This window comes from Dipodomys spectabilis, unplaced genomic scaffold (genome assembly GCF_019054845.1).
Source record: "Dipodomys spectabilis isolate Male_0828 unplaced genomic scaffold, ASM1905484v1 ptg000198l, whole genome shotgun sequence".
In the NCBI taxonomy this organism is placed as follows: domain Eukaryota; kingdom Metazoa; phylum Chordata; class Mammalia; order Rodentia; family Heteromyidae; genus Dipodomys; species Dipodomys spectabilis.
In genome coordinates, this window is record NW_024870875.1 from 342163 (window position 1) to 364171 (window position 22009).

The window sequence follows — 22009 nt, forward strand, 5'->3', positions numbered from 1 at the left end:
AATCACCATGTCAGTTTATTAAAAACAATATCACCCAATTATGGGTATCGACTCAGTCTCCTTATCTTATCTACTATGTACTTGACAGATTATAAAAAAAGGTTAATCCTAGAAATAAAAACAAGGCTGAAAAGCCTAAGTTGATGTCTGTAAAATGACTCAGAGGAAATGAGTGGGAACTGGTTATTTGAACAATTTCACTGGATAATATCAATCTGTGCTGTTTTCCTTCACACTGTGAAGAATGAATGGCCTCTTACGTACTTTTGGATAAAGTGAATGAGTTTCATGATAATATTTATGATCTATAATTTCTGTAGCAGAAATACCATTAGTCTCAGGGTCTCTGGTATCTGTGGACCTGTCAGCAGAGGGAAAATGTTCTTTAGGTTCTAATTCAGCATATAGATGTAGGTGTGAGTCATAAATAAGAGTCTTGTAGACATTTCTGCTTGGCCTGGCTTTGAAGCACTATCCTCAGATCTCAGCCTCCTGAGTAGCTAGGTAGTTACCTGGCTTGAAAATGGTTACTTTCTGAATTACAGAATATAGTATAGTAATTCTATTTCTAGGGTTTTTTTTTTTTTTTTTTGCTATGAAGATACTTGTTTCTGAGTTGACTGGATACAACACAACACTTAGGATTCTCACTTCAGTATTATAAATATAAAACATTTAGATGTTAGAAAATAGAGATGAGGTGAGAGAAGAAATAGAAGTGGTTAGCAGGGTTTTAAGATTGTGAATTTAGGCAGAGGCAATAACGCTAACCACCACAGGGGTAATGTACAGAATAAGATTTAAAAAAACCTCAAAACCCAAAACAAGGCCAGTGAATATTGCTTCATTCTTTACTCAGGGTTAAAGTTCATCAAGCGCTTCCTGTAATAGCTTGGGCTCAGTTGCTTTCCCTCTTAAATGAGGAGAGGTGGTAGTTTTTGGAAAGGATCCAATGAGTAGAAGAAGGTGATTTGTGTCTGACTGGTCTCAGGGAGTAAGGATCTATATAATACCCCTTCCTGACAGGATTCCCCTGGTTTGGGGCCACCATCTATGACTCGTACTGTTGTATATTATCGCATGTTGCTCTGTCCTGAACTCTTACAGAACTTGAATCTCTAGGAGATGCCTCTCCACAAAGAAGGTGGTCATATCTGAAGGGGCTTTCTAAGTTGAACGGCTTCTGTGGCCCACATACTCCCTGTGCTAAGATCTAAGAACCCCTTAAGGAGCCCCCCTGTGTTCTGGACATTGCTCCAGCCCTGTGAAAATGCGGAAGTGCATTTTTGACATTGAGTCTGAGTCAATGCAAAGCATACTTGGACCATAGCAGTGGGAACTTATTCCTTCCTGCATTTATACTGAGTTTCTGACCATAGTGATATATGAATGCTGAGCAGGCATCTTAAAGAAACTTTACATTTTACTTGGGACTAGGTAGCAGGATTCTGCTTCTCTCCTCAAAGGAGCTTCCTCAGCTTTCTGGTTTTTTTTAAAACATAATCATATCATGCAGGTGATTTAGCAATCCACAAACCCAGTGACATGCTATCATTGTGCCTGTTATCTAGGTAAGGAAGTAGAGACTGAAGAACATAAAAATTTCCAAAGCAAGGTAGTCAGTTAAGTTGCAAAGTGGTAATTGGATCCAAGGACTTGCGGCCTGGTAGAGTCCGATGTTCCCAATAGACTCAGCTCTAAGTACTAGTGTGTGTGTTGGGGGGGAGGGGGAGGGGTTGAATCTAAGCCCAAGTTTCACTAGCTAGTGACTAGTATCTTGGATCAGCACTGAAGACATGGTTTTGTCTGCTGTGGTTAGCCATGTTTAGAGTCCGGTATTTGTCTTGACGGTACTTGTCTCTTCTTGTTGCAGATGGCTGTGTTACTGCAATGTGCCGCAGTTCTGTGACAGTCTACCTCGGTACGAGACCACCAAGGTGTTCGGGAGAACGTTGCTTCGCTCAGTTTTCACCATTATGAGGCGACAACTCCTGGAACAAGCAAGACAGGAAAAGGACAAACTGCCTCTGGAGAAATGAGCCCTAATCCTCACACATTTCCCAAAGTAAGGGGAGAACTCTCCACGTGGTTGGGTTGATTCCATTTAGCAACTTGAGGTTGCCAAATACATATACCAAAGATTGCATAAATAATAAAATCAAGAATGACAGAAAAGCATCCAAAGAGGAGAGAGATAAAGGACCCTAGGACCCTGACTCCCTTTGTGAATCGTCAATGAATCTTTTCTTAGCATCTCCCATCTTCCCCCTCCCCCACATGGACCATTTTCTATAGTGAGCTTCCATTTTGTTTTAGGTGTGTCCCTAAACTCAGAGCCTGGGCGCTGTCCCTTAGCTTTTTTTTCCTTTTTTTTTTTTTTTCTCAAGGCTGGTACTCTACCACTCGAGTCACAGCTCCACTGCCAGAAAACCAATATGGGAAATTGGTGACCTGAATGTTTTAGTGTTTTCTGAAGCACTTAGGCCAAAGTTTGAAAGTCTCCCTAAGTCATAGTATGATTTCTGGGCATGCGAATATATTCAGTGGCTGTCTTTCAGATATATTCCTTTCCAAAATATTAAAGCCATTTTACTTATTTCACCATTACAGTTGCTACATAAGTGGCATTTATATTTTTATGTGATAGTTGTCATTGTGTTAATGGTCAAAGGACAAAGAAGGACCCTCCCACCCCAACATTAGGGTAGTAAAAGAGAAATCTTAATTACTTTGCATAGTAAGTTTTTTTTCCCCCATAGCAAATGCATCTTGCAGATATTTGCTAATTATAGTGTGTTTTGTTCCTTCAACCCATAGTTTTGGCATGCTTATGCTATTGAATTTTCTTTTGCTACTAATGGTAGGGTAAAAACTACCACCTACTTCTCCTCTTAAATCCTTTTTCATCAAATATGACAACATCTGAGACCATTGTGGATCTATACCAACAGCTCTGGCAGTAGAATCACACTTACTGTGGTCTGACGGTGCTTATTTGAGTCTTGATCTCTGTTTCTGGGTGAGAGCTAGGACCCACATCCCAGCACCCAGTGACCCAGTGGGGCCTCTGATTCTCTGATGCATGTTCAAAGTTCAGACCCCCATCTTTTCTATCCTTGTATGCTTTCTCTTCTTTAACTAGTGCCTTCCTCCCCCTAATCTACAAATTATTTACAATTTTCTAATGGCTGATTTCTGTATTTCATTTTTTTTTAGTTGTTTGTCTCTTTCTTCCTTCCTTCCTTCCTTCCTTTCTTCCTTCCTTCCTTCCTTCCTTCCTCCCTTCCTTCCTTCTTTCCTTCCTTCCTTCCTTCCTTTCTTTCTCTCCTTCCTTCCTTCCTTCCTTCCTTTCTTTCTTTCCTTCTTTCCTTCTTTCTTGTCAGTTGTGGGGCTTGAACACAAGGCCTGGGCACTGTCCCTGAGCCTTTTTGCTCAACACTAGCTCTCTACCTCTTGAGCCACAGGTCCACTTTCATGTTTTCTGGTGGTTAATTGGAGATAAGAGTCTCACGGACTTTTCCTCTGCAGGCTGGCTTTGAATCATGTTCCTCAGATCTAAGTCTCCTGAGTAACTAGGATTATAAGTGTGAGCCATCAGTGTCCAGCCTGTTTGGTTTGTCTGAACAAAACAGCCTGGCCGCTGTCCCTCAGCTCTTCAGCTCAAGGCTAGTGCTCTACCACTTGAGCCACAGCACCATTCTGCTTATGTGGTGCTGAGGAATCGAACCCAGGGCCTCATGCATGCAAGGCAAGCACTCTTCCACTGAGCCACCTTCCCAGCCCCTGTTTTATCTTTTTGAGATGGGTCTTGTTCCATAGCCCAGCCTCCTGAGTGTGGGGTATGAGTTAATAGGCCCCACAGTGTCATTCTAAAAGAAGTAAATGTACAGCTTGAAAAATGTACGCTGAAATACTTTTAGATATTTCTATTTTTCATTTATGTATTAGAGAAAAAAACTCAGTAAGCCTAGGTGAGACTTGAATATCTGCCTGTCCACCTACCTTCCCTCCCTCCCTCCTGTCCTTCCTTTCTTCCTTCCCTCTCTCCTGCCAGCACTGGGGCTTGATTCAGGCCCACACACTTTGGCTTGGCTTTTTCAGTCACAGATGATGTTCTAGCACTTTAGCCATGTCTCCAGTTCAGTTTTGCTGATTAATTGGTCCTGGCTAGTGTTGTACCACTTCAACCACACCTCCAATCCAACTTTTTTAAAATTATTTTTTAAAATTTTATTGTAAAGATGATGTGCAGAGGGGTTACAGTTATGTGTCAGGCAATGAGTACACTTCTTTTTGAACAGTGTTTTATTAGTGTACACAGTGAGGGGTTGAACTGAAAGTCTGCCTCATGGCCATCTGGAATTACAGGTGTGAGCCACCACACCTGGATCATTCTTCTTTAGGATTGAATACTACTCCATTGTATGTGTCTACTGAATGTTCTTTATCCCTTATCTTTATCTCCCAGTATCTTTTTCCTTTATCCTTATTTCCTATTTGTTATTTCTTTTTTTTTTTTGGGTCCGGTCGTGGGGCCTGAACTCTGGGCCTGAGCGCTGTCCCTCAGCTCTTCAGCTCAAGGCTAACGCTCTACCACTTGAGCCACAGCGCCACTTCCGGCTTTTTTCTTTTTGCTTATGTGGTGCTGAGGAATCGAACCCAGGGCCTCAGGCATGCAAGGCAAGCGCTCTACCACTGAGCCAACTTCCCAGCCCCCATTTGTTATTTCTTCATCTTTTGATGGGCACCTAGGTTGATTCTATAGTTTATCTATCCAATCCAACCTTTTGCCAGTTAATTGGTCATAGCTGATGCTCTTCTATTCGATCCATACTTCCAGTCCTGATTTTTGTTCTCTTATTAGTGATAGAGTTTTATTTTTCTAGATAGCTTTCACACTTGGATCCTCAGATCTTGACCTCTTCAGTAGCTACGATAACAGATGTGAACCACCAGTACTTGGTTGAGTGTCTGTTTCTACCAACATTTCCAGGTGTTACTTATGGGTCCCAAAACTTTGCTTTATAACATGGTGAGAAGATAAAATAATAATGAATTGCTGGTCACAATTCTGTCCTCACTGTTGTATTTGTCAATTTTTTTTGTGTGTGTGTGCACCAGTACTGGGACTGGTGTGTATGCAGTAGTACTCTGGGACCTGGAAGCTTCTATTTGCCTTTTCATTCGAGGCTGGGACTCTACCACATGAGCTACACCTCCACTTTTGGCTTTTTTTGGTGGTTAATTGGAGAGGAGAGTTTTCTAGACTTTACTTCCCCAGCTGGCTCTGAGCCAAGATCCACTGATCTCAGCCTCCTGAGTACCCAATATTATAGTCATGAGCAACCAGCACCTGGCTTCAGGGTGGGAATTTGACAGTTATTTAACCTCTCTGTACTTGGTCCTTTTCATCTGCAAAATGCATGTAGTAATGATTCTGTTTCAACTGTCCTTATAACAATCTGCTAAATTAATGCACATCAACCCCTTCCAACACTACTTATTGTGTTGCAGTGTATGTGTGATAAGTCAAAATAAATGTATGGGAAGGTGTTTCTGTCTTAGAAGAGATCAGAACTGCCCAATGATGTCATCATTTTAGTTCACACTCTCTAGGATATTTCTGAATTGAAAACCAGACCCCAATGTTAGGGGGATTGTCAAATGTCTCTAGGGCTTTTGCCTCTCTAGTAATACATTAAGGTTTTTTTTTTTAATCTTGATTTTATTTTTGTGTCTAGGTTTCTGTCCATGTTGGAAGAAGAAGTTTATAGTCAAAACTCTCCCATTTGGGATCAGGATTTTCTCTCAGTCTCTTCTAGAACCAGTCAGCTAGGAATCCAAACAGGTGAGTTCCCTTCCTTCCTTCCTTCCTTCCTTCCTTCCTTCCTTCCTTCCTTCCTTCCTTCCTTCCTTCCTTCCTTCCTTCCCTCCCTCCCTCCCTCCCTCCTTCCTTCCCTCCTTCCTTCTTTCCTTCCTTCCTTCCTTCCTTCCTTCCTTCCTTCCTTCCTTCCTTCCTTCCTTCCTTCCTTCCTTCCTTCCTTCCTGTTTCCTTTTCCTTTTTCTTTGTGCCAGTACTGGAGTTCAGAAGCTGGGTACTATCCTTTAGCATTCTTGCTCAAACACCTGAGCCATCCTCTACTTTTGGCTTTTTTGGTGATTAATTGGAGATAAGAATCTCTGCCTTGATTGGCTTGAACTGTGATCCTCAGATCTCAGCCTCCTGAGTAGCTAGGACTCCAGGCATGAGCCACTGGTACGTGGCTATAGGCAAATTTCTTTTCACAGATCTCAGAGAGCAGCTAAGAAGGTCAACCTGAAGTGTTAGTTGTAGCTCTCATTGCATTTATTTGTGGTTTTTCATTAGGAAAAGAAACAAAAACGCAAAGGCAAATATTTTCACAAATCTTCCTTTGCATTACTGTTAATGAGGAGAAAGTGAGTATAAACCAAAATCTTGCAGTTATGTCTTTGTGGATGCGAAGTGCAGGAATGAACTAAATAGTTAAAATAGTAGTATGTGCAGGAAGGCATGGCTTGCTCATTACAGTTTAATGGGAAGTATAAAATGCCAGGCAGCTCAGCCTTGTAGCCAAACACTGGCTCTTTCTGAAGCCACTTAAAGGCCCAGCCAATGGCTAGATATATCTAGGAATCAGTCTAACTCATCCATGATGTCTGTTTCATGCACAAATTTACTATGAGGGTAATGGTGCCATAGTGAGAAGAGTGGTCTTGGGTCTGGGGATGTGAAGTGTTCCCTCCAGTTGGCCAGTGGCTTCAAATGGCGTCTTGTAAGGGAAGGAGACGGCTGCCTTTTTGATCATTATCGTTCCTGCCTTTGGCATGAGTCACACTCAACGGAGCCTGGTAGAAATACCAGAACATGAATTGATGGCTGGTGATGGCACAAGACAGAAGTCTTCGCTTTGATATCAAGGTTTGGGTGTTTTGTTTTGTTTGAGAACTCTAGTTATTGGTAATATGTTGACTTGCGATGGTTGTATCCAGGAAAGGTAATTTTATTCTTAAGAAGAATTTTAGGCATAATCTCACTATTTTAAAACCTCATTGTGAAACCCACTAGACACTATACAACTTGGGGAAGAGGGAAGCTGGAAGGGGAAAAACTTGGAGAGAATGAGAGATGGGGTAACACTGTTCAAACGAAAATTTACTCATTACCTCACTTATGTAACTAACCCTTCTATACATCACCTTTACAATTAAAATGTAAAAATCTAAAAAATAAAAACTCATCATTTCTTAGTATGCCACAGGGGTTTATGTTTTTTGTTGTTGTTGTTCTTTTGTGCTGATACTGGGGCTTGAATTCAGGCCTGGGCACTGTCCCTGAGCTATTTGCTCAAGACTTGCACTCTACTCCTTGAGCCCCAAATACACTTCTGTCCCTTTGGTGGTTAACTGGGGATAAGAGTCTCATAAACTTTCCTGCCCAGACTTACTTTGAACCGAGATCCTCAGATCTCAGCCTCCTGAGTAGCCAGGATTACAGATGTATGCCACAGGTGCCAGGCTACCATGAGTTTTAGCAAGCATATACAGTTGGGTATTACTATCAAATATGGTGCAGTTGCATTACTCTGGACAGATCATCTGTACCCTTTGTAGGGCATTCATCATTCTACCCCAGCCCTGGCAACCTTTTATCTGATGCAGTCTAGTCTTCCAGAATATCAAATGGAAGAGATCATATAGTATATAGTTTTTTGAGTCCAATTACTTTCAGTCAGCAAAAACATTTGAGATGTTTGTTTAATTGTTATTTTAAAATCTATTGCCCAACCTTGGATATATGTAATCAAATCCCTGTAAATCACAGTGCTTAGGGAATGAGGTATTTTGATTTGAATCAAAACCTGTTTTGTTTGAATGTTTGCTACCAAACTTGTCCTGTGTCTTTTTTTACTTTAGGTCATAATTTCATGTTTCTTATGCTTAAAACCCTTAGTATGCGCTAAGGTCTATGTGTGTGTAGTGCTGTCTCCTCTGTAGAACTGCACAGTCAAGAGTTGACTGGGCATACTGTGTGGTTCCTGGAGATGTCCACTGTATTTCTCTTTGGACCTGTGCAATTCACTTCACCTTTGTCCTGATCTTACCTAGCATTTGGATGCCACCTCTCCCTCAGTTGCCTAATTCCTCACCTGTTCCCCAGCAAGCACTAGAGCTCCCTTCTTTCAGAGATTCCTACAATCTTTTGTATGTATGTGTGTGTGGAGGGGAGTGGGGTGGGGTACCAGTACTAGAACTTAAACTCAGAACCTCAAACTCAAGGCCTTGCATTCTTTCTTGGTGTTTTCTGATCGAAGCTGGTGATCTACCATCTCAACCAAACCTCCCCTTCCAGCTTTATGGTGGTTACTTGGAGATAAGAGTCTCATGGACTTTCCTGTCCAGACTGGCTTGGAACCACAGTCCTCAGATTTCAGCTTCCTGAGTAGCTGGAGTTAAAGGTGTGAACCCTCAGAGCCCATCTTTCCTAGAAACTGGACCATATGTATCCTGTTCTGGGTGGTGAAACATGACTGTACAATGGAACCATCCATGGATATTTGTGATACTATAAGAGAACATGATTTTCTTAGTCTGGGTTGTTGCTGGACATTGTGGACTTTTTAAAAGCTTTAGGTGATTTTATTTTATTTATTTATTGCTAGTCCTGGGGCTTGAACTCAGAGCCTGGGCACTGTCCCTGAGATTCTTTTGCTCAAGGCTAATACTCTACCACTCGAGCCACAGCACCACTTCCAACCTTTTCTGTTTATGTGGTACTGAGGAATTGAACCCAAGGCTTCATGCATGCTAGGCGAGCACTCTAACAATAAGCCACCTTCCCAGCCGGTTGATTTGAATGTGCAAGCATATCTGAGAACTATTGTGTAATATCATACTCATGTTGCCCTAGGTCCATATTTCTCTCTAATATGAATGCAAGTCTTAGATGGTCAGAGGCCCAGTTTTACCACCACAACAATAACAGATACTGTCAGAGTACTTTGCCTCTGAAACTTCCTCCTGACAAACTCTAGGAAACTAGAATTAATATCCCTTTTACTTGAAGGACATAGAAGATCAGAGAAGGTTAACAAGTTGCCCTAGACCAGATTTTCTATGAGATGGCATTGGGTTCCACTCCCACGCCTAGTTCCTGACTCCTGTAGGACATGAGAAGCCAGAACAAGCACTAAGTGCTCTCCTGTGGCGTGGGCTAGTGTTCAGCGTCGCCGGCTTGGGGAAAGAATGAGCAGAGAATGAACACTGCTTCCTCCCTTGGGCTTGGAACATCAAAGCTGTTCAGCAGGGTCCATTTAGTTCACTTATTGAGGGCCTCCAGAGAGCGTTGCTTTGTGAGTGAGAACTCCCTTTAATCTGTGCCTGCTCAGAATCTTCCCTGTCTGCTCTGCTTCTGGCCACATGTTATCTGCCATTCCATACACAGGCTGGAGCAGGCAGCGGTGATCTCTGGCTGCATGGGAATTTTAAGCTTATTTTTTGTTATTTTTGTTGTTGTTGTTGTTTTTAAGGTTGTGCCCAGTTAAGCTGAAGAGTACACTTCAGTCTTAACCTGAAGGCTATCAGAAGCAAGCTGTCTTGTGTTTCGTCGTAATTGCAATGTGTTCTCTTCAGGGGCGAGAAGAGTGTAATTGTCTTCTTAATTGGCATGTCTGCACATCTGTGCAACTGTGAGAATGACATTTATAATGATGGCTCTAAAGTTTTGCAAGATACTCTTAAGATGTCTTCTGAATCATCCGCGCTTCCTCTTTGATAAAATCCTCTTTGAAATTCAGAAGGCCTGGGTGCTACAAGGAAAAAAAAAAAACCCAAAACATATAGCCTGGCATTTAAGTGGATTTTATTTTGGGGGCCTTCCTGGGGTTTGAACTCAGGGACTTGTATAACTTGAGCTACCCCTTCAGCCTCGTTTTATCCCTGGTTGTTGTTGTTGTTGTTGTTGTTTTGTCGGCCGTGGGGCTTGAACTCTGGGCCTGGGCGCTGTCCCTCAGCTCTTCAGCTCAAGGCTAGCGCTCTACCACTTGAGCCACAGCGCCACTCCCTCCCCTGGTTGTTTTTAAGATAGGGTTTTGCTGTCTGCCTAGGTGTGTGTGCCTGTGCCATACTCTACCTCCTTCCAGGCTTCCTGTAGTTGCTGGGATCATAGAGATACCGCAATGTCCAGGGAACTCTACGGAGATGGAGTCTCATCAGCTTTCTTGCTGGGGCTAATCTAGTATCTTGATTCTCCCAGTCTCAGCCTCTGCCATTGCTGAGATGACAGGGGCTCCTATGGGTTGAGAACGGGGCTTATGCCATTATCTGCTTGGGCTGGCTTCGTATTGCTACTTGTTTCCCCAGGCTTTATTTTTGATTAATTATGTTTTGCCAGTACCGGGGCTTGAATCCAGGACCTGGATGCTACTGTCCCTTGGCTTTTTTAGTCAAGACTAGTGCTGTAACATGTGAGCCACAGCTCTACTTGGAGTTTTATGGTGGTCACTTGAAGAATCTCAGAGACTTTCTTGGCCTTGAGCCAAGATCCTCAGATTCCAGCCTCCTGAGTAGCTAAGATTACAGGTGTGAGCCATTAGAGCCTGGCTTCTGTTCTTACCATCTTGATGCTAAGTGGTTTTTAGTTTAAAGATGACTTTCTATGGTGTTGATTTCAGGTGTTCTTGTTTCCTTGTTGCCTATGCACATAGTCATCTCATATTTTTTTCCCCCTTTTCTTGGGGCGGTTATTAATCCACCTCCTGTGGCTGGGACAGTGTCATACAATTCAAACTCATCTTCCCTGGAGCAGCCAAATGGAGGTAGCACGAGTCCTGCCTGCAAGTCATCTGGGCTTGAAGCAAACCAAGGTAAGCTCTTAAGAGGGGTAAAAGAGAGGACACCCAGATGGAGAAAATGGATCTGCGATTGGCAATTATTATGACCCCGCCCATCACTTTCCCATCTTTTACTGCCCCCCCCTTTCCTCCGTCACAGAGGATATTGACCTCCATTCCATCAACTCTGTTAGGAAATTAGTTGTATCAGTGGGCATTCACATTTTGTTTTATGTGTATATGATGTATACCTATCGTTTGCCTTCTAAATTTTGATCTTTGTAGGAGAGAAGAGGAAAATGAATGACTCTCACATTCTAGAAGAGGCCAAAAGACCCCGGGTTATGGGGGATATTCCAGTGGAGTTGATTCATGAGGTCATGTCCACCATCACAGACCCTGCAACCATGCTCGGGCCAGAGGTGAGCAGGGCAAACGGCATCTGGGAGCTGGTAGGCGTCTCCTGTTCTTCCAGCCCCTTAAGCTCTCAGAAATGAAGCCTTCTGTTGTCAGCAGAGAATTAGCCTTCTGTCTAGGTTTGCATGGACCCTGGTGGTCCAGGTGGGAAGGGCAGGGTTGGCTAGTCAAGAGATCATTTCCTTCAAAGAATATCACATCACAGAGCCTCATGCTAATAATCTCTCACAGTTGCAACCCTTTTTATCTTGATGTATTTCTAACCCGGAAAATGTTACAGAATATCTGTGGTTCAAAACATAAAACAAAACTCTGGACTTCTAGATCCCTCTAGTTGTTAACATTAGGCCCCATTTCACTCTATCTTCTGCTTTTCTCTCTTGTGAACCATTTAGAATGGCTTCAGAGTTGAAAAGAGATAAACACTTTACCCTTAGCTTTCATAGGAGCAACGATATTCACTTTCAAAATCACAATGCAGTTAGCACTCTTAGAACATTTAGCTTGGCATATTAGCACTCTTAGCAAAGTTAGCACTCAGAAAATTTGGTTATAAAGTTTTCTAATATAAGGTTGCAGACTATAGTCCACAAACTGGATCTAGCATTCCAGCATTTTCCTTCCTTCCTTCCTTCCTTCCTTCCTTCCTTCCTTCCTTCCTTCCTTCCTTCCTTCCTTCCTTCCTTCCTTCCTTTCGTTCAAGGCTAGCATTTCACCAACTGAACCACAGCTCCATATCTGGTTTTTGGCAGTTAGAGATAAGAATCACCTGGACTTTCCTTCTCCCATTGACTTTGTGTCTCAATGGTTAGATCTCTGCCTCCTGAGTAACTAAGATTACAGGTGTGAGCCACCAGTGCATGGACTCAAATTTGTGGCTCAAGTGACTCTCCCATGTCAGCCTCCAGAGCAGCAGGAGGCTCCTATGTGTGGCTGTCTTTGCATGTAGTAGCAGGTTTGAGTAACTGGGATCTGCCAAATATATGCATCTCAAAAGCATAAAATACACCCCTCCTACCTTGTATTGAAAAGTTTGCTGGCCCTGGTGTAATATACATCCCATATCTAAATTCCCCATCGGTCTAAATGGTGTCCTTTGTCACAATTATTGCTGTTGTTGAAGGATCAACTAGGGAACAAAGCATTGCATCTAACTTTGATTTCCTCATGCTTTTAAGTGTCTCTCTTTTTGTGGGCGGTGCTCCAGGTTGAACCCACGGCCTTAGTATGCGAGGAAAACACACTACACTCAGCTATATTCCTAGTCTGCTAAGTCTCTTTACTTTAAAGCAGTAATTTTCCAGCTTTTTCTTGGCCTTTTGATATGATGTTGTTGATTCTTGGTCACCACTTTTGCTGTCTATTTGAATTTGTCTTTGCTTACTGGTTATTAGATTCAAGCACTTTTAGTAAAAGTACTGCTGCTATCTTGTTACATGATACTTATTGCAGAGTGGCTTAAGCCATAGGAAAAATGGCCTGGATATTATTTTATCAACAATTTTTATATCTTCTTACTATAGCTCTATTCAATTAAAAAAAAGATTAAGTTTTGCTTTGCCATTTTTTTTTTTTAGGTATTCTGTGATATTGAGGTTAATTCAGAGAACTGGACTGTTTTAGTAGAAATATATCCTCATGGACTAGGGTTAAAGCCTAACCTACATGAGGCCCCGGGTTTAATCCCTGGCACGACAAAATAATAATAATAAAGCTAGGATTATAGGCTTACGCCTGTAATCCTAACTGCTCAGGAGGCTGAGATTTGAGGATTGTGCTTCAGAGCCAGCCCTGGCAGAAAATTCTGTGAGACTTGTATCTCAAATTATTCGCCACAAAGCCAGAAGTGGAGTTGTGACTCAAGTGGCAGAGTTCCAGGGAGAACATAATACTCCGAGTTTAACCCCCAGTGCTGCTCCCTCAAAATAATAATAATAGATCTCATCATACGATTATTCTTTCCCATTGTGATGTTTGGTCTGTGAGGACTTCAAGCACTCGTTCTTCTCTTCTCTGAGTCTTTTTTTTTTGTCGGTTGTCTGCCTTGAACTCTGGGCCTGGGCACTATCCCTGAGCTATAGGGGCTATAGCACTTTACCACTTGAGCTACAGCACCACTTCTGGTTTTCTGGTGGTTAATTGGAAATAAGGGTCTCACACAGTCTTTCCTGCCCAGGCTCTGCATCCTGAGTAGCTAGGATTATAGGCGTGAGCCACTGGTGCCCAGCTTCTTCTCTTAGTCTTTTAAGGATTGAATATTTTCACTGATCTTAGTGTTTTGAGTTCTAAAGTGGACTGCAATCATGGTTGAAATTTGTTAGATGGATTTCATAGTGTGTGGAACTGGCTGGTACTGGCGCATGCATGGAAGTAAGCAGTTAAATTTTAGGAGTTTTCTAAGCTGGTTGTTAAATAGCTTGGTGGCTTGAAATTGATCACAGTGGTGCCTGGTCACATGGACATCCAGCTACTGTAGACCAATGAAAGCAGCAAAGTGCTACCAGTTAGGACTTTTCCTCCCTGAAGAGCTGTTTGTGGAACATTTATTTCCCTGCATTGCACTGATGGATTAAATAAGACGAGGAACACAGAGTACCGGCCCTTGCTGTAATGTCTGCTGTGGTTTAGTGAGGGTCAACAGATACTCCTTAGCAAAGAAAACTGTTCTCTGAAAAGAGGTGCTAAAATAGGAATGTGACCACTGTGTTTTGGTCTTTTATGAGAATTTGGGATCTGTCGTCACAATGGGTCTTTTAAAACTGAAGTAAATGAGATTATTATTATTATGTTTTTAAACAAGGGACTGGCAAACTATGGCCCATAGGCCAAATGTGATTTACTCTGTTTTATTTTGTGTTCTAGCTAAAGTCTTAACTGGAGTACTAATGCACCTATTCTTTTAGTACATCTGTTCCTTAACAGAGCATCTGTATCTTCCTTTGTACTGTAATAACAGTTGAGAAGTGAAGACAGAGATCTTATGGCTCAAACAGTCTAAGATGTTTTTTCTCAGGCACATGATGGAAAAATTGGCTGATAGCTTATCTGGCACCTTGGTGGTCCTCAGATTTCTCCCACTGCTTTACTTATCTTTCTATTTTGTCTTCAAGACTTGAGGAATGTGTGTGCATGTTCATGCATGTGTGTCTGCATGCATGTGTGTGTATTTGCACCCTGGAAATCCGCAAACGCGTACCTGACTAGAACAAAGAAGAGAAGCTTTGATGTGCCATTGCCTTCACAGAGTAGCTGTGTGTGACCTTTTCCTGTCTCCTGCATCCTAGACCAATTTTCTGTCGGCACACTCAGCCAGGGACGAGGCAGCGAGGCTGGAAGAGTGCAGGGGTGTCATTGAATTCCATGTGGTTGGCAATTCCCTGAACCAGAAACCAAACAAGAAGATTCTGATGTGGCTGGTTGGTCTACAGAACGTCTTCTCCCATCAGCTGCCCTGAATGCCAAAAGAGTATATCACACGTCTTGTCTTTGACCCGTAAGCTCTTCCTTCTCTGTTTCCCTGCCCCCCTTGATCCCAAAGCTTGGGTACTGTCCTCAGGGCTGGTGCTCTCCCACTTGAGCCACAGCTGCACTTCTGGCTTCTTTATTGGTAGTTAATTGGAGATGAGAGTCTCATGGAGTTTTCTATCTAGGCTGGTTTGAACTGTGATCCTCAGATCTCAGTCTCCTGAGTAGGTAGAATTATAGGCATGAGCCTCTGGTGCTCAGCTTAAAATGTTCTTGTTAACATGCTCTGTATTTTAAGTTACTATTTGGCTGCCCTGTACTCCATTCATTTAGCAATATACACACTTAGAAGCTATATTAGCTTTTTGGTAATCCACTCATTCTTGGATTAACTACTGTGGTGCCTGATCTGTAATTTTTTTTTTTTTCTTGATCCGGTCCTGGGGCCTAAACTCTGGGCCTGGGCACTGTCCCTTAGCTCTTCAGCTCAAGGCTAGCACTCTACCACTTGAGCCACAGCGCCACTTCTGGCTTTTTTCTTTTTGCTTATGTGGCGCTGAGGAATCGAACCAAGGGCCTCATGCATGCAAGGCAAGCGCTCTACCACTGAGCCACCTTCCCAGACCCTCTGCAGTTAATTCTTACTCAAAAACATTACAGATCAGGTAGAGCGCTTGCCTTGCATGCCTGAGGCCCTGGGTTCAATTCCTCAGCACCACGTAAGCAAAAAGAAAAAAGCCAGAAGTGGCGCTGTGGCTCAAGTGGTAGAGTGCTAGCCTTGAGCTGAAGAGCTGAGGGACAGCGCCCAGGCCCAGAGTTCAGGCCCCATGACCGGACCCAAAAAAAAAAAAAAAAAAAAAATGAAAGAAAAAGAATTAACTGCAGAAATGTGTATCATGTTTGTCATGACTTTGAGCTCTCTTCTTGATTCTCACCATGGTTCCCTGGGCATAGGGTATGCCAGTTCCAAAACACCTCCACACATACTTTCTTGCTACTTTTAGACATTGGAACTTACTAGAGGACATTCAATTTTGTTCTGGTGGGTGCTCTGATGATGCCTTTTGTTGTCAAGTCCTAGGTAAAAGTATAGTGGCTAGAATGAAGGAAGTTCCCACAGAAATTCAAGACATATCCCCCCCCCCCCTTTTGGTTAGTTAGTGACCACCCAGAGCATCCTTATAAAACCAAGATTGGTAAGACTTTGACATAATTTTATCCTTTCAGGAAACACAAAACCCTTGCTTTAATTAAAGATGGCCGTGTTATTGGTGGTATCTGTTTCTGTATGTTCCCATTCCAGGGATTCACAGAGATTGTTTTCTGTGCTGTAACTTCAAATGAGCAAGTCAAGATAAGGAAAACCCAGGGTCTTAGAAGAAAAGTGGGGTGTGGGGTTCGCACCAAAGCTGTGAAGCTTGGAGAAACTCTCTCTATTCTGTGTTCAGAGAAGACTGCAAATAGAGCTTATGGTTTTCTGAGATGAGTCTTCTTACTCTAACTGTGTGTTCATGTAAGACAGACATGGGGGAGAGAAGAGGAAAGTTGGGTTGTCAAAACGCACCCTCACTGTGCAATTCATGATGTACCTGAAGTGTACTCTGTAGCCAATGAAGAGAGCTTTGAAAGTAACGCTCAGTGTTTAACACACACACACACACACACACACACACACACACACACACACACACACACACACACACGGTATCATCAAGCCACCAGAAAGGTTGTAATTGATCTGGATTAGGAAGGTGATTTAGCCAGTTAGACTACAGAAAGATTCTATGATTCCTAAAGTACTTCTATAAAGGAAGTTATGAAGAATTTGAGTGCATTCATGAATCAGCATTCTTGTAGGGTTTGGAATGTGTTGGAGTTTTTATTTTCCCTACTTGTTAACTTATCTCCCCTTATCCTGGGCATGAATCCCTTCCTCCCTGGCAGGTGTGGCTGTTTTATTGCTGTTGTAGTTGGTCTGGCTAGACAACCCATGTGACAAAAAGAGGTCCTATCTAGATTATGTAATGACCTCCTCTGCTGCTCTGAGGAAACAGGGAATCAGAAATAAATCCTGAGAAGATTATGCATTGAGTATTCAGGGAGCTCTAAAAGCTACCATGGAAAAATATTATTGTGGGTGGTGGAAAGATGAGAAGAATGATTGCATGGTCTAAGATAATGTCCAGTAGAGGTCTATTGTAAGCTGAAACGTTGCAGTGATTGCATAGATGAGCTATTGAATCTTCTAATAGCCACATTTTAAAGAGAAGCAAGTGGAAACAGGTGAGATTAGTTATTAATAATATTTTGTTTTTCCCAGAATTCAATGTTATGAAATATTTTTGAGACCTTTTGGGTTCTTTTTTTTGTTTTTTTTTAATTTTTTTGTTACTAAGTCTTTGAAATCAATTGTATATTTTACACTTCTAGTATGTATCAATTTGGATGAACTATATTTCAATAAGACACATGTGGACCCTGGCTCCTGTATTGAGCAGTGAAGGATGAAATATGTGGTTGATTCCTTCCTCAAAGAAACTGTGTCATTCACAAAAACAAAGAATGAGTATTCTCTGCTCAAAGACATTGGGTACCTCTGATTTCAGTAGCAACCTTGTTCTCTGACCACAGTCGCCATTGTGGCTTCTGTGAAGTGTTTATTCTCACAAAGCACAGTGGAGGTGTGTGAGCACATCCAGGACCAAGTAAGTCAGGTCTTATTATTTGGATTGGGGAAATAAAGAACTAAATTTATTGGAGACTCTGTTTTCCAAAGGATTCTGACAGTATGTCTTTAAATGGTATTATTTGTACTGTTACATTCTCCCCTCCCCCAGCAAAGTGAGAAATGTTCAAGTACCCAGGTGTTTCTAAACATCTAGAGTTTAGGACTTTAAGGCAAATTTTAACTGTTCATAGAGAGAGGTTGTATAACACTTACTTTTTCTCCCTTCCCTTCCCTTCCCTTCCCTTCCCTTCTCTTCCCTCCCCTCCCCTCCCCTCCCCTCCCCTTCCCTCCCCTCCCCTCCCCTCCCCTTCCCTTCCCTTCCCTTTCCTCCCCTTCCCTCCCCTCCCCTCCCCTCCCCTCCCTTCCCTTCCTTCCCTTCCCTCCCCTTCCCTGGCTAGCCTTGAATTCTTGATTCTCCTACTTCCTTCCAAGCGCTAAGATTACAGGCATGCCCACCTGGCTCAATTGTATAAATTGTGTTTTTAGAGATAGGTATAACAAGAACTAGGCACTGGTGGCTCACGCCTGTAATCCTATCTACTCTGGAGGCTGAGATCTAAGGATTGTGGTTCAAGGCCAGTCCAGGCAAGAAAGTCCTTGAGACTCTTATCTCCAATTAATTACCATAAATCAGGAAGGAGGGCTGTGTGTGGTTTAAGTTGTAGAGAGCTAAACTTAAGCATAAAAGCTTAGGGACAGCACCCAGGCCCTGAGTTGAAGCCCCAGGTCTAGCATGCACATGTGCATGCCTCTGAGAGAGAGAGAGAGAGAGAGAGAGACAGACAGACAGACAGACAGAAACAGAGAGACAGAGACACACAGAGACACACAGACACATAGACACACACAGAGGCACACGGCTATAGCAAGCACCTTGTTTGGAAAGGTTAATTAAGGTTGATTTGGACACTTTTAGGGATGCCACAGGGAAACAGAATATGAGTTGCTGCTTTGTCTTGTTACTTCTCACAAGGGCAGTTTATTGTATTCCCTACACTGTAAAATTTTAAAGACTTGAATGAAGTTGGAAAAAAATGTCATAAATTCAGTAGAAAGCCCTAGAAAAATAAAGTCATTTCTTTGTTAGTGATCTGAAAGTGTCGTTTTAGAAAATGAAGATTAATATTATAGAACAGGATGAACAAATTGATGAAAGATATTATGTGTATTTATGTGTATAATGGATACATTACCTTTTTAGGGACCAACTGTTTAGTACAAATAGAAATGGGAGAAACAGTTACATCATTAATTTCCTGTCTTTTCATTGCCCCATGTCTTTAGTTAATAATTAATGACCAACTCCGGAGCCAGGTACTACCTTAGATACTTAGATTTTCAAAGGTATCTGCCAACCCCAAACACTGGAACACACAGACATTCTGCTTCACCGTGGGGTAAAACTCAGTGAATCCCAGTGCTAGTAGCACTTGCTTGTGAAGTCAGCAAATCTGTATTTACTATATTAAATGTGTGGCTATGTCTTTAAAATTATATCCAGGGGCCAGAGGTGTGGCTAAAGTGGTAGAACACCAGCTGAGCAAGAGCAAGGCCTTAAGTTCAAACCCCAAAATAATATGTGTGTGTATAAGTAAAAGGAAATAAAATTTTGTCCAGTCATTTAGGTGAATCAAGGTTATCTTTTAATTCCTGTGAGTACTTTAATATTTTCATGTGAGTTTATCTGGTTTAAGAACACATAAAAGGTAATATTTGAAAATATGCCCGAAGCACCTTATCAGGTTTTAGAATATGTTTTTCATCTTAAAACTCCTTGGTCTTGATAAGTTTAAAATTATATAGCTATTTATCTCTATAAAATTATATAGCTAAAATTACATAGCTAGTGTGTTCTGGCTGACCTGGAGATTCTGGGCTTTTCCAGTCCTCTTTTCCTTATTCTTTTTTGCTTGTTTGTTTGTTTGTTTTTTGGTTGGAGACCAGGACTCAAACTCTGTACCTGATTGCCTGATTTGCTCATTGGCCAGCAATCTACCAACTGTGCCCTGCCCCCCCCAATCCCCAGATCTTTCTTGAAAAGGTCTGATGATAGCAGGTTAGAAATTCTGTGTATGCTGGGCGCTCAGGCCCACTCAGGTCTGTAATTCTAACTACTTAGGAGGCTGAGATCTGAGAAGTCACTGTTCAAAGTCAGCACAGGCAGGAAAGTCTTCCTTCAATTAAACACCAAAAAAAAAAAAAAGAAAAAGCTGAAAGTAGAGCTGTGGCTTAAGTGGTAGAACACTAGCCTTGAGCAAAAAAAAAATCTGGGACAGCACCCAGATTCTGGGTTTAAGTCCCAGGACTGGCACCAAAAAAAAAAAAAAAGAAAAAAGAAAAAGAAAAAATCCCACAGTAATTTTAGAAGGGTTGATATTATGTAATGCAGAGCAAAACACTTGGATTAGTGATTTTCTAGTGATCATTAGCACTTTTCATTTATACACTTCTTTAAATCCTAGATTCTGAAATACTTTCAAAATTAAGCAGAAATTCATTAAAAGTATTTACTCCATGAAAACTTAACATCTTAGCTAGGAATTTTTGTATCTGAGTTTGTAGTTTCAGTGTATTATGGCCAAAGAAGCAAAAACATATTTTCCAATGTTGTTTTTTTATCTTGAACCAAGAATTTTGAAGATTTTTTGTAGTTCTCTCCCTCATTTTCAAAGTTCAGAAATTGTTATAAATTGTTAATATTAGATTTCCCCCAGGAGAGTTTCTGTTGGTAATATACACATATATATGTTATGTTAAAAATATGTTATGATCATATATATATATATATATACACACACACACACACACACACACACACACACACACACACATACATATGTATCTCCAAGCACAATCTCTTCAGTTTTCCAACATTTCCTGGCAAGATTGTAGGATTTTCTTTTCTCCAAGACCTAATCCATTTGTCTGCATGCTAACTTGTGCACAGGGCTATGGAACACACCTGATGAATCATCTGAAAGAATATCACATAAAACACGACATCCTCAACTTCCTCACATACGCTGACGATTATGCAATTGGATACTTCAAGAAACAGGTAAATGGCTGGGACTGTGGCTTAGTGAGTAGAGTGCTTGCCTAGCATGCACAAAGACCTGGGTTCAATTCCTCAGCACCACATAAACAGAAAAAGCTGGAAGTGGCGCTGTGGCTCAAGTGTGGCTAGGGTGGCTAGCCTTGAGCAAAGGAAGCTCAGGGACAGTGCCCAGGCCCTGATTTCCAGCCCCAGGACTAACAAAAAAAGAGAAGAAAGAAAGATGAGAGAGAGAGAGAGGGAGAGAGAGAGGGGAGGGAGGGAGGGAGGGAGGGAGGTTAAGAGAGAGAGAGAGGGAGGGAGGGAGGGAGGGAGGGAAGTTAAGTGTCCCTGTGTGGCTGTGTTCAGGTAGACAAGTCTGAGAGACTTCCATCTCTGTGATAGTCAAGCTGGATCATGGGGGCTTGTACCTGTCATCCCAGGGAAGATGGGATGGGTATCACAACAGGAAGTAAGGCTCTATCCTGAAAATAACCAGTGAAAAACAAGATTGGAGGCATAGCTCAGCAAATAGTTCCATAGTTTCAGCCTGTTAAGATTGAGGCTCTGAGTTCAAACCTCAGTAGTACTACCCCCCCACCCCCACCCCCAAAAAAAGAAAGAAATAGATACATTTAAACTTTGAAATGGCCGTAGTTATTAAGTAAAAATTAAATGTCCAGGCTGCCACTGTGCTTGAGATGTCAAGTATATCTTTGTGCCCAGTGATGGCACAAAGGGATCTTGTGACACATTCTGCTTGGGCTAGCCAGAAACTACAATCCTCTGGTTCTTAGACTACCAAGTAATTAGGATTACGGTGGCACGAGCCACAGGTGGCTTGTTATTTGGATAATGTTAAAGTGTTATATAATTTTCTGTTTGCACTATTTGAATGACATGAGTAGTTTTCAAGCTAATCCTCTTCCTAGTATGTCAAGGAGATGGAAGGGAAGCATGCTGGAGTCCTTTCTCTGTGCCTGGATATTGTTAGCACTCAGTAGCTATGTGATCCAGTGTCCATATGAACGAATGGATCTGCTTTGTAGGGTTTCTCCAAAGAAATTAAAATACCCAAAACCAAATATGTTGGCTACATCAAGGATTATGAAGGAGCCACCTTAATGGGATGTGAGCTGAATCCTCGGATTCCGTACACAGAGTTCTCTGTCATCATTAAAAAACAGAAGGAGGTACGAATTGACTGAGCTTTATATCCGAGGTAGATGGTGTTTCACTGGGTTCCATGTATGTTTATCTAATGCTGTCATAAATGTTTGCCTGGCTCCTTTTTGGTGGTTTTTTTTTTTTTTTTTTGTCGGTCGTGGGGCTTGAACTCTGGGCCTGGGCGCTGTCCCTCAGCTCTTCAGCTCAAGGCGAGCGCTCTACCACTTGAGCTACAGCGCCACTTTGCCTGGCTCCTTTTTGGGTCATTAATCCTTAAGAGAGTCAACCTAAAATGTAGAATATGCAATGATATGTTTTATCATTTCCTGCCAAAGGCTTTTACATTCT

At 42.0% G+C, this 22009-nt stretch overlaps 1 protein-coding gene across 1 annotated transcript in view; it reads left to right on the forward strand.

Annotated features, from left to right (window-relative positions):
- LOC122121915 (histone acetyltransferase KAT2B-like) overlaps positions 1–22009 on the forward strand; it is a 44414-nt gene that overhangs the window by 10655 nt on the left and 11750 nt on the right. The window contains 9 exon segments of the mRNA XM_042696116.1: positions 1874–2065; positions 5742–5848; positions 10761–10883; positions 11136–11272; positions 14552–14760; positions 15960–16080; positions 19671–19676; positions 20408–20518; positions 21544–21687. Of these exon segments, the coding sequence (XP_042552050.1) occupies positions 1874–2065; positions 5742–5848; positions 10761–10883; positions 11136–11272; positions 14552–14760; positions 15960–16080; positions 19671–19676; positions 20408–20518; positions 21544–21687 (1150 nt within the window).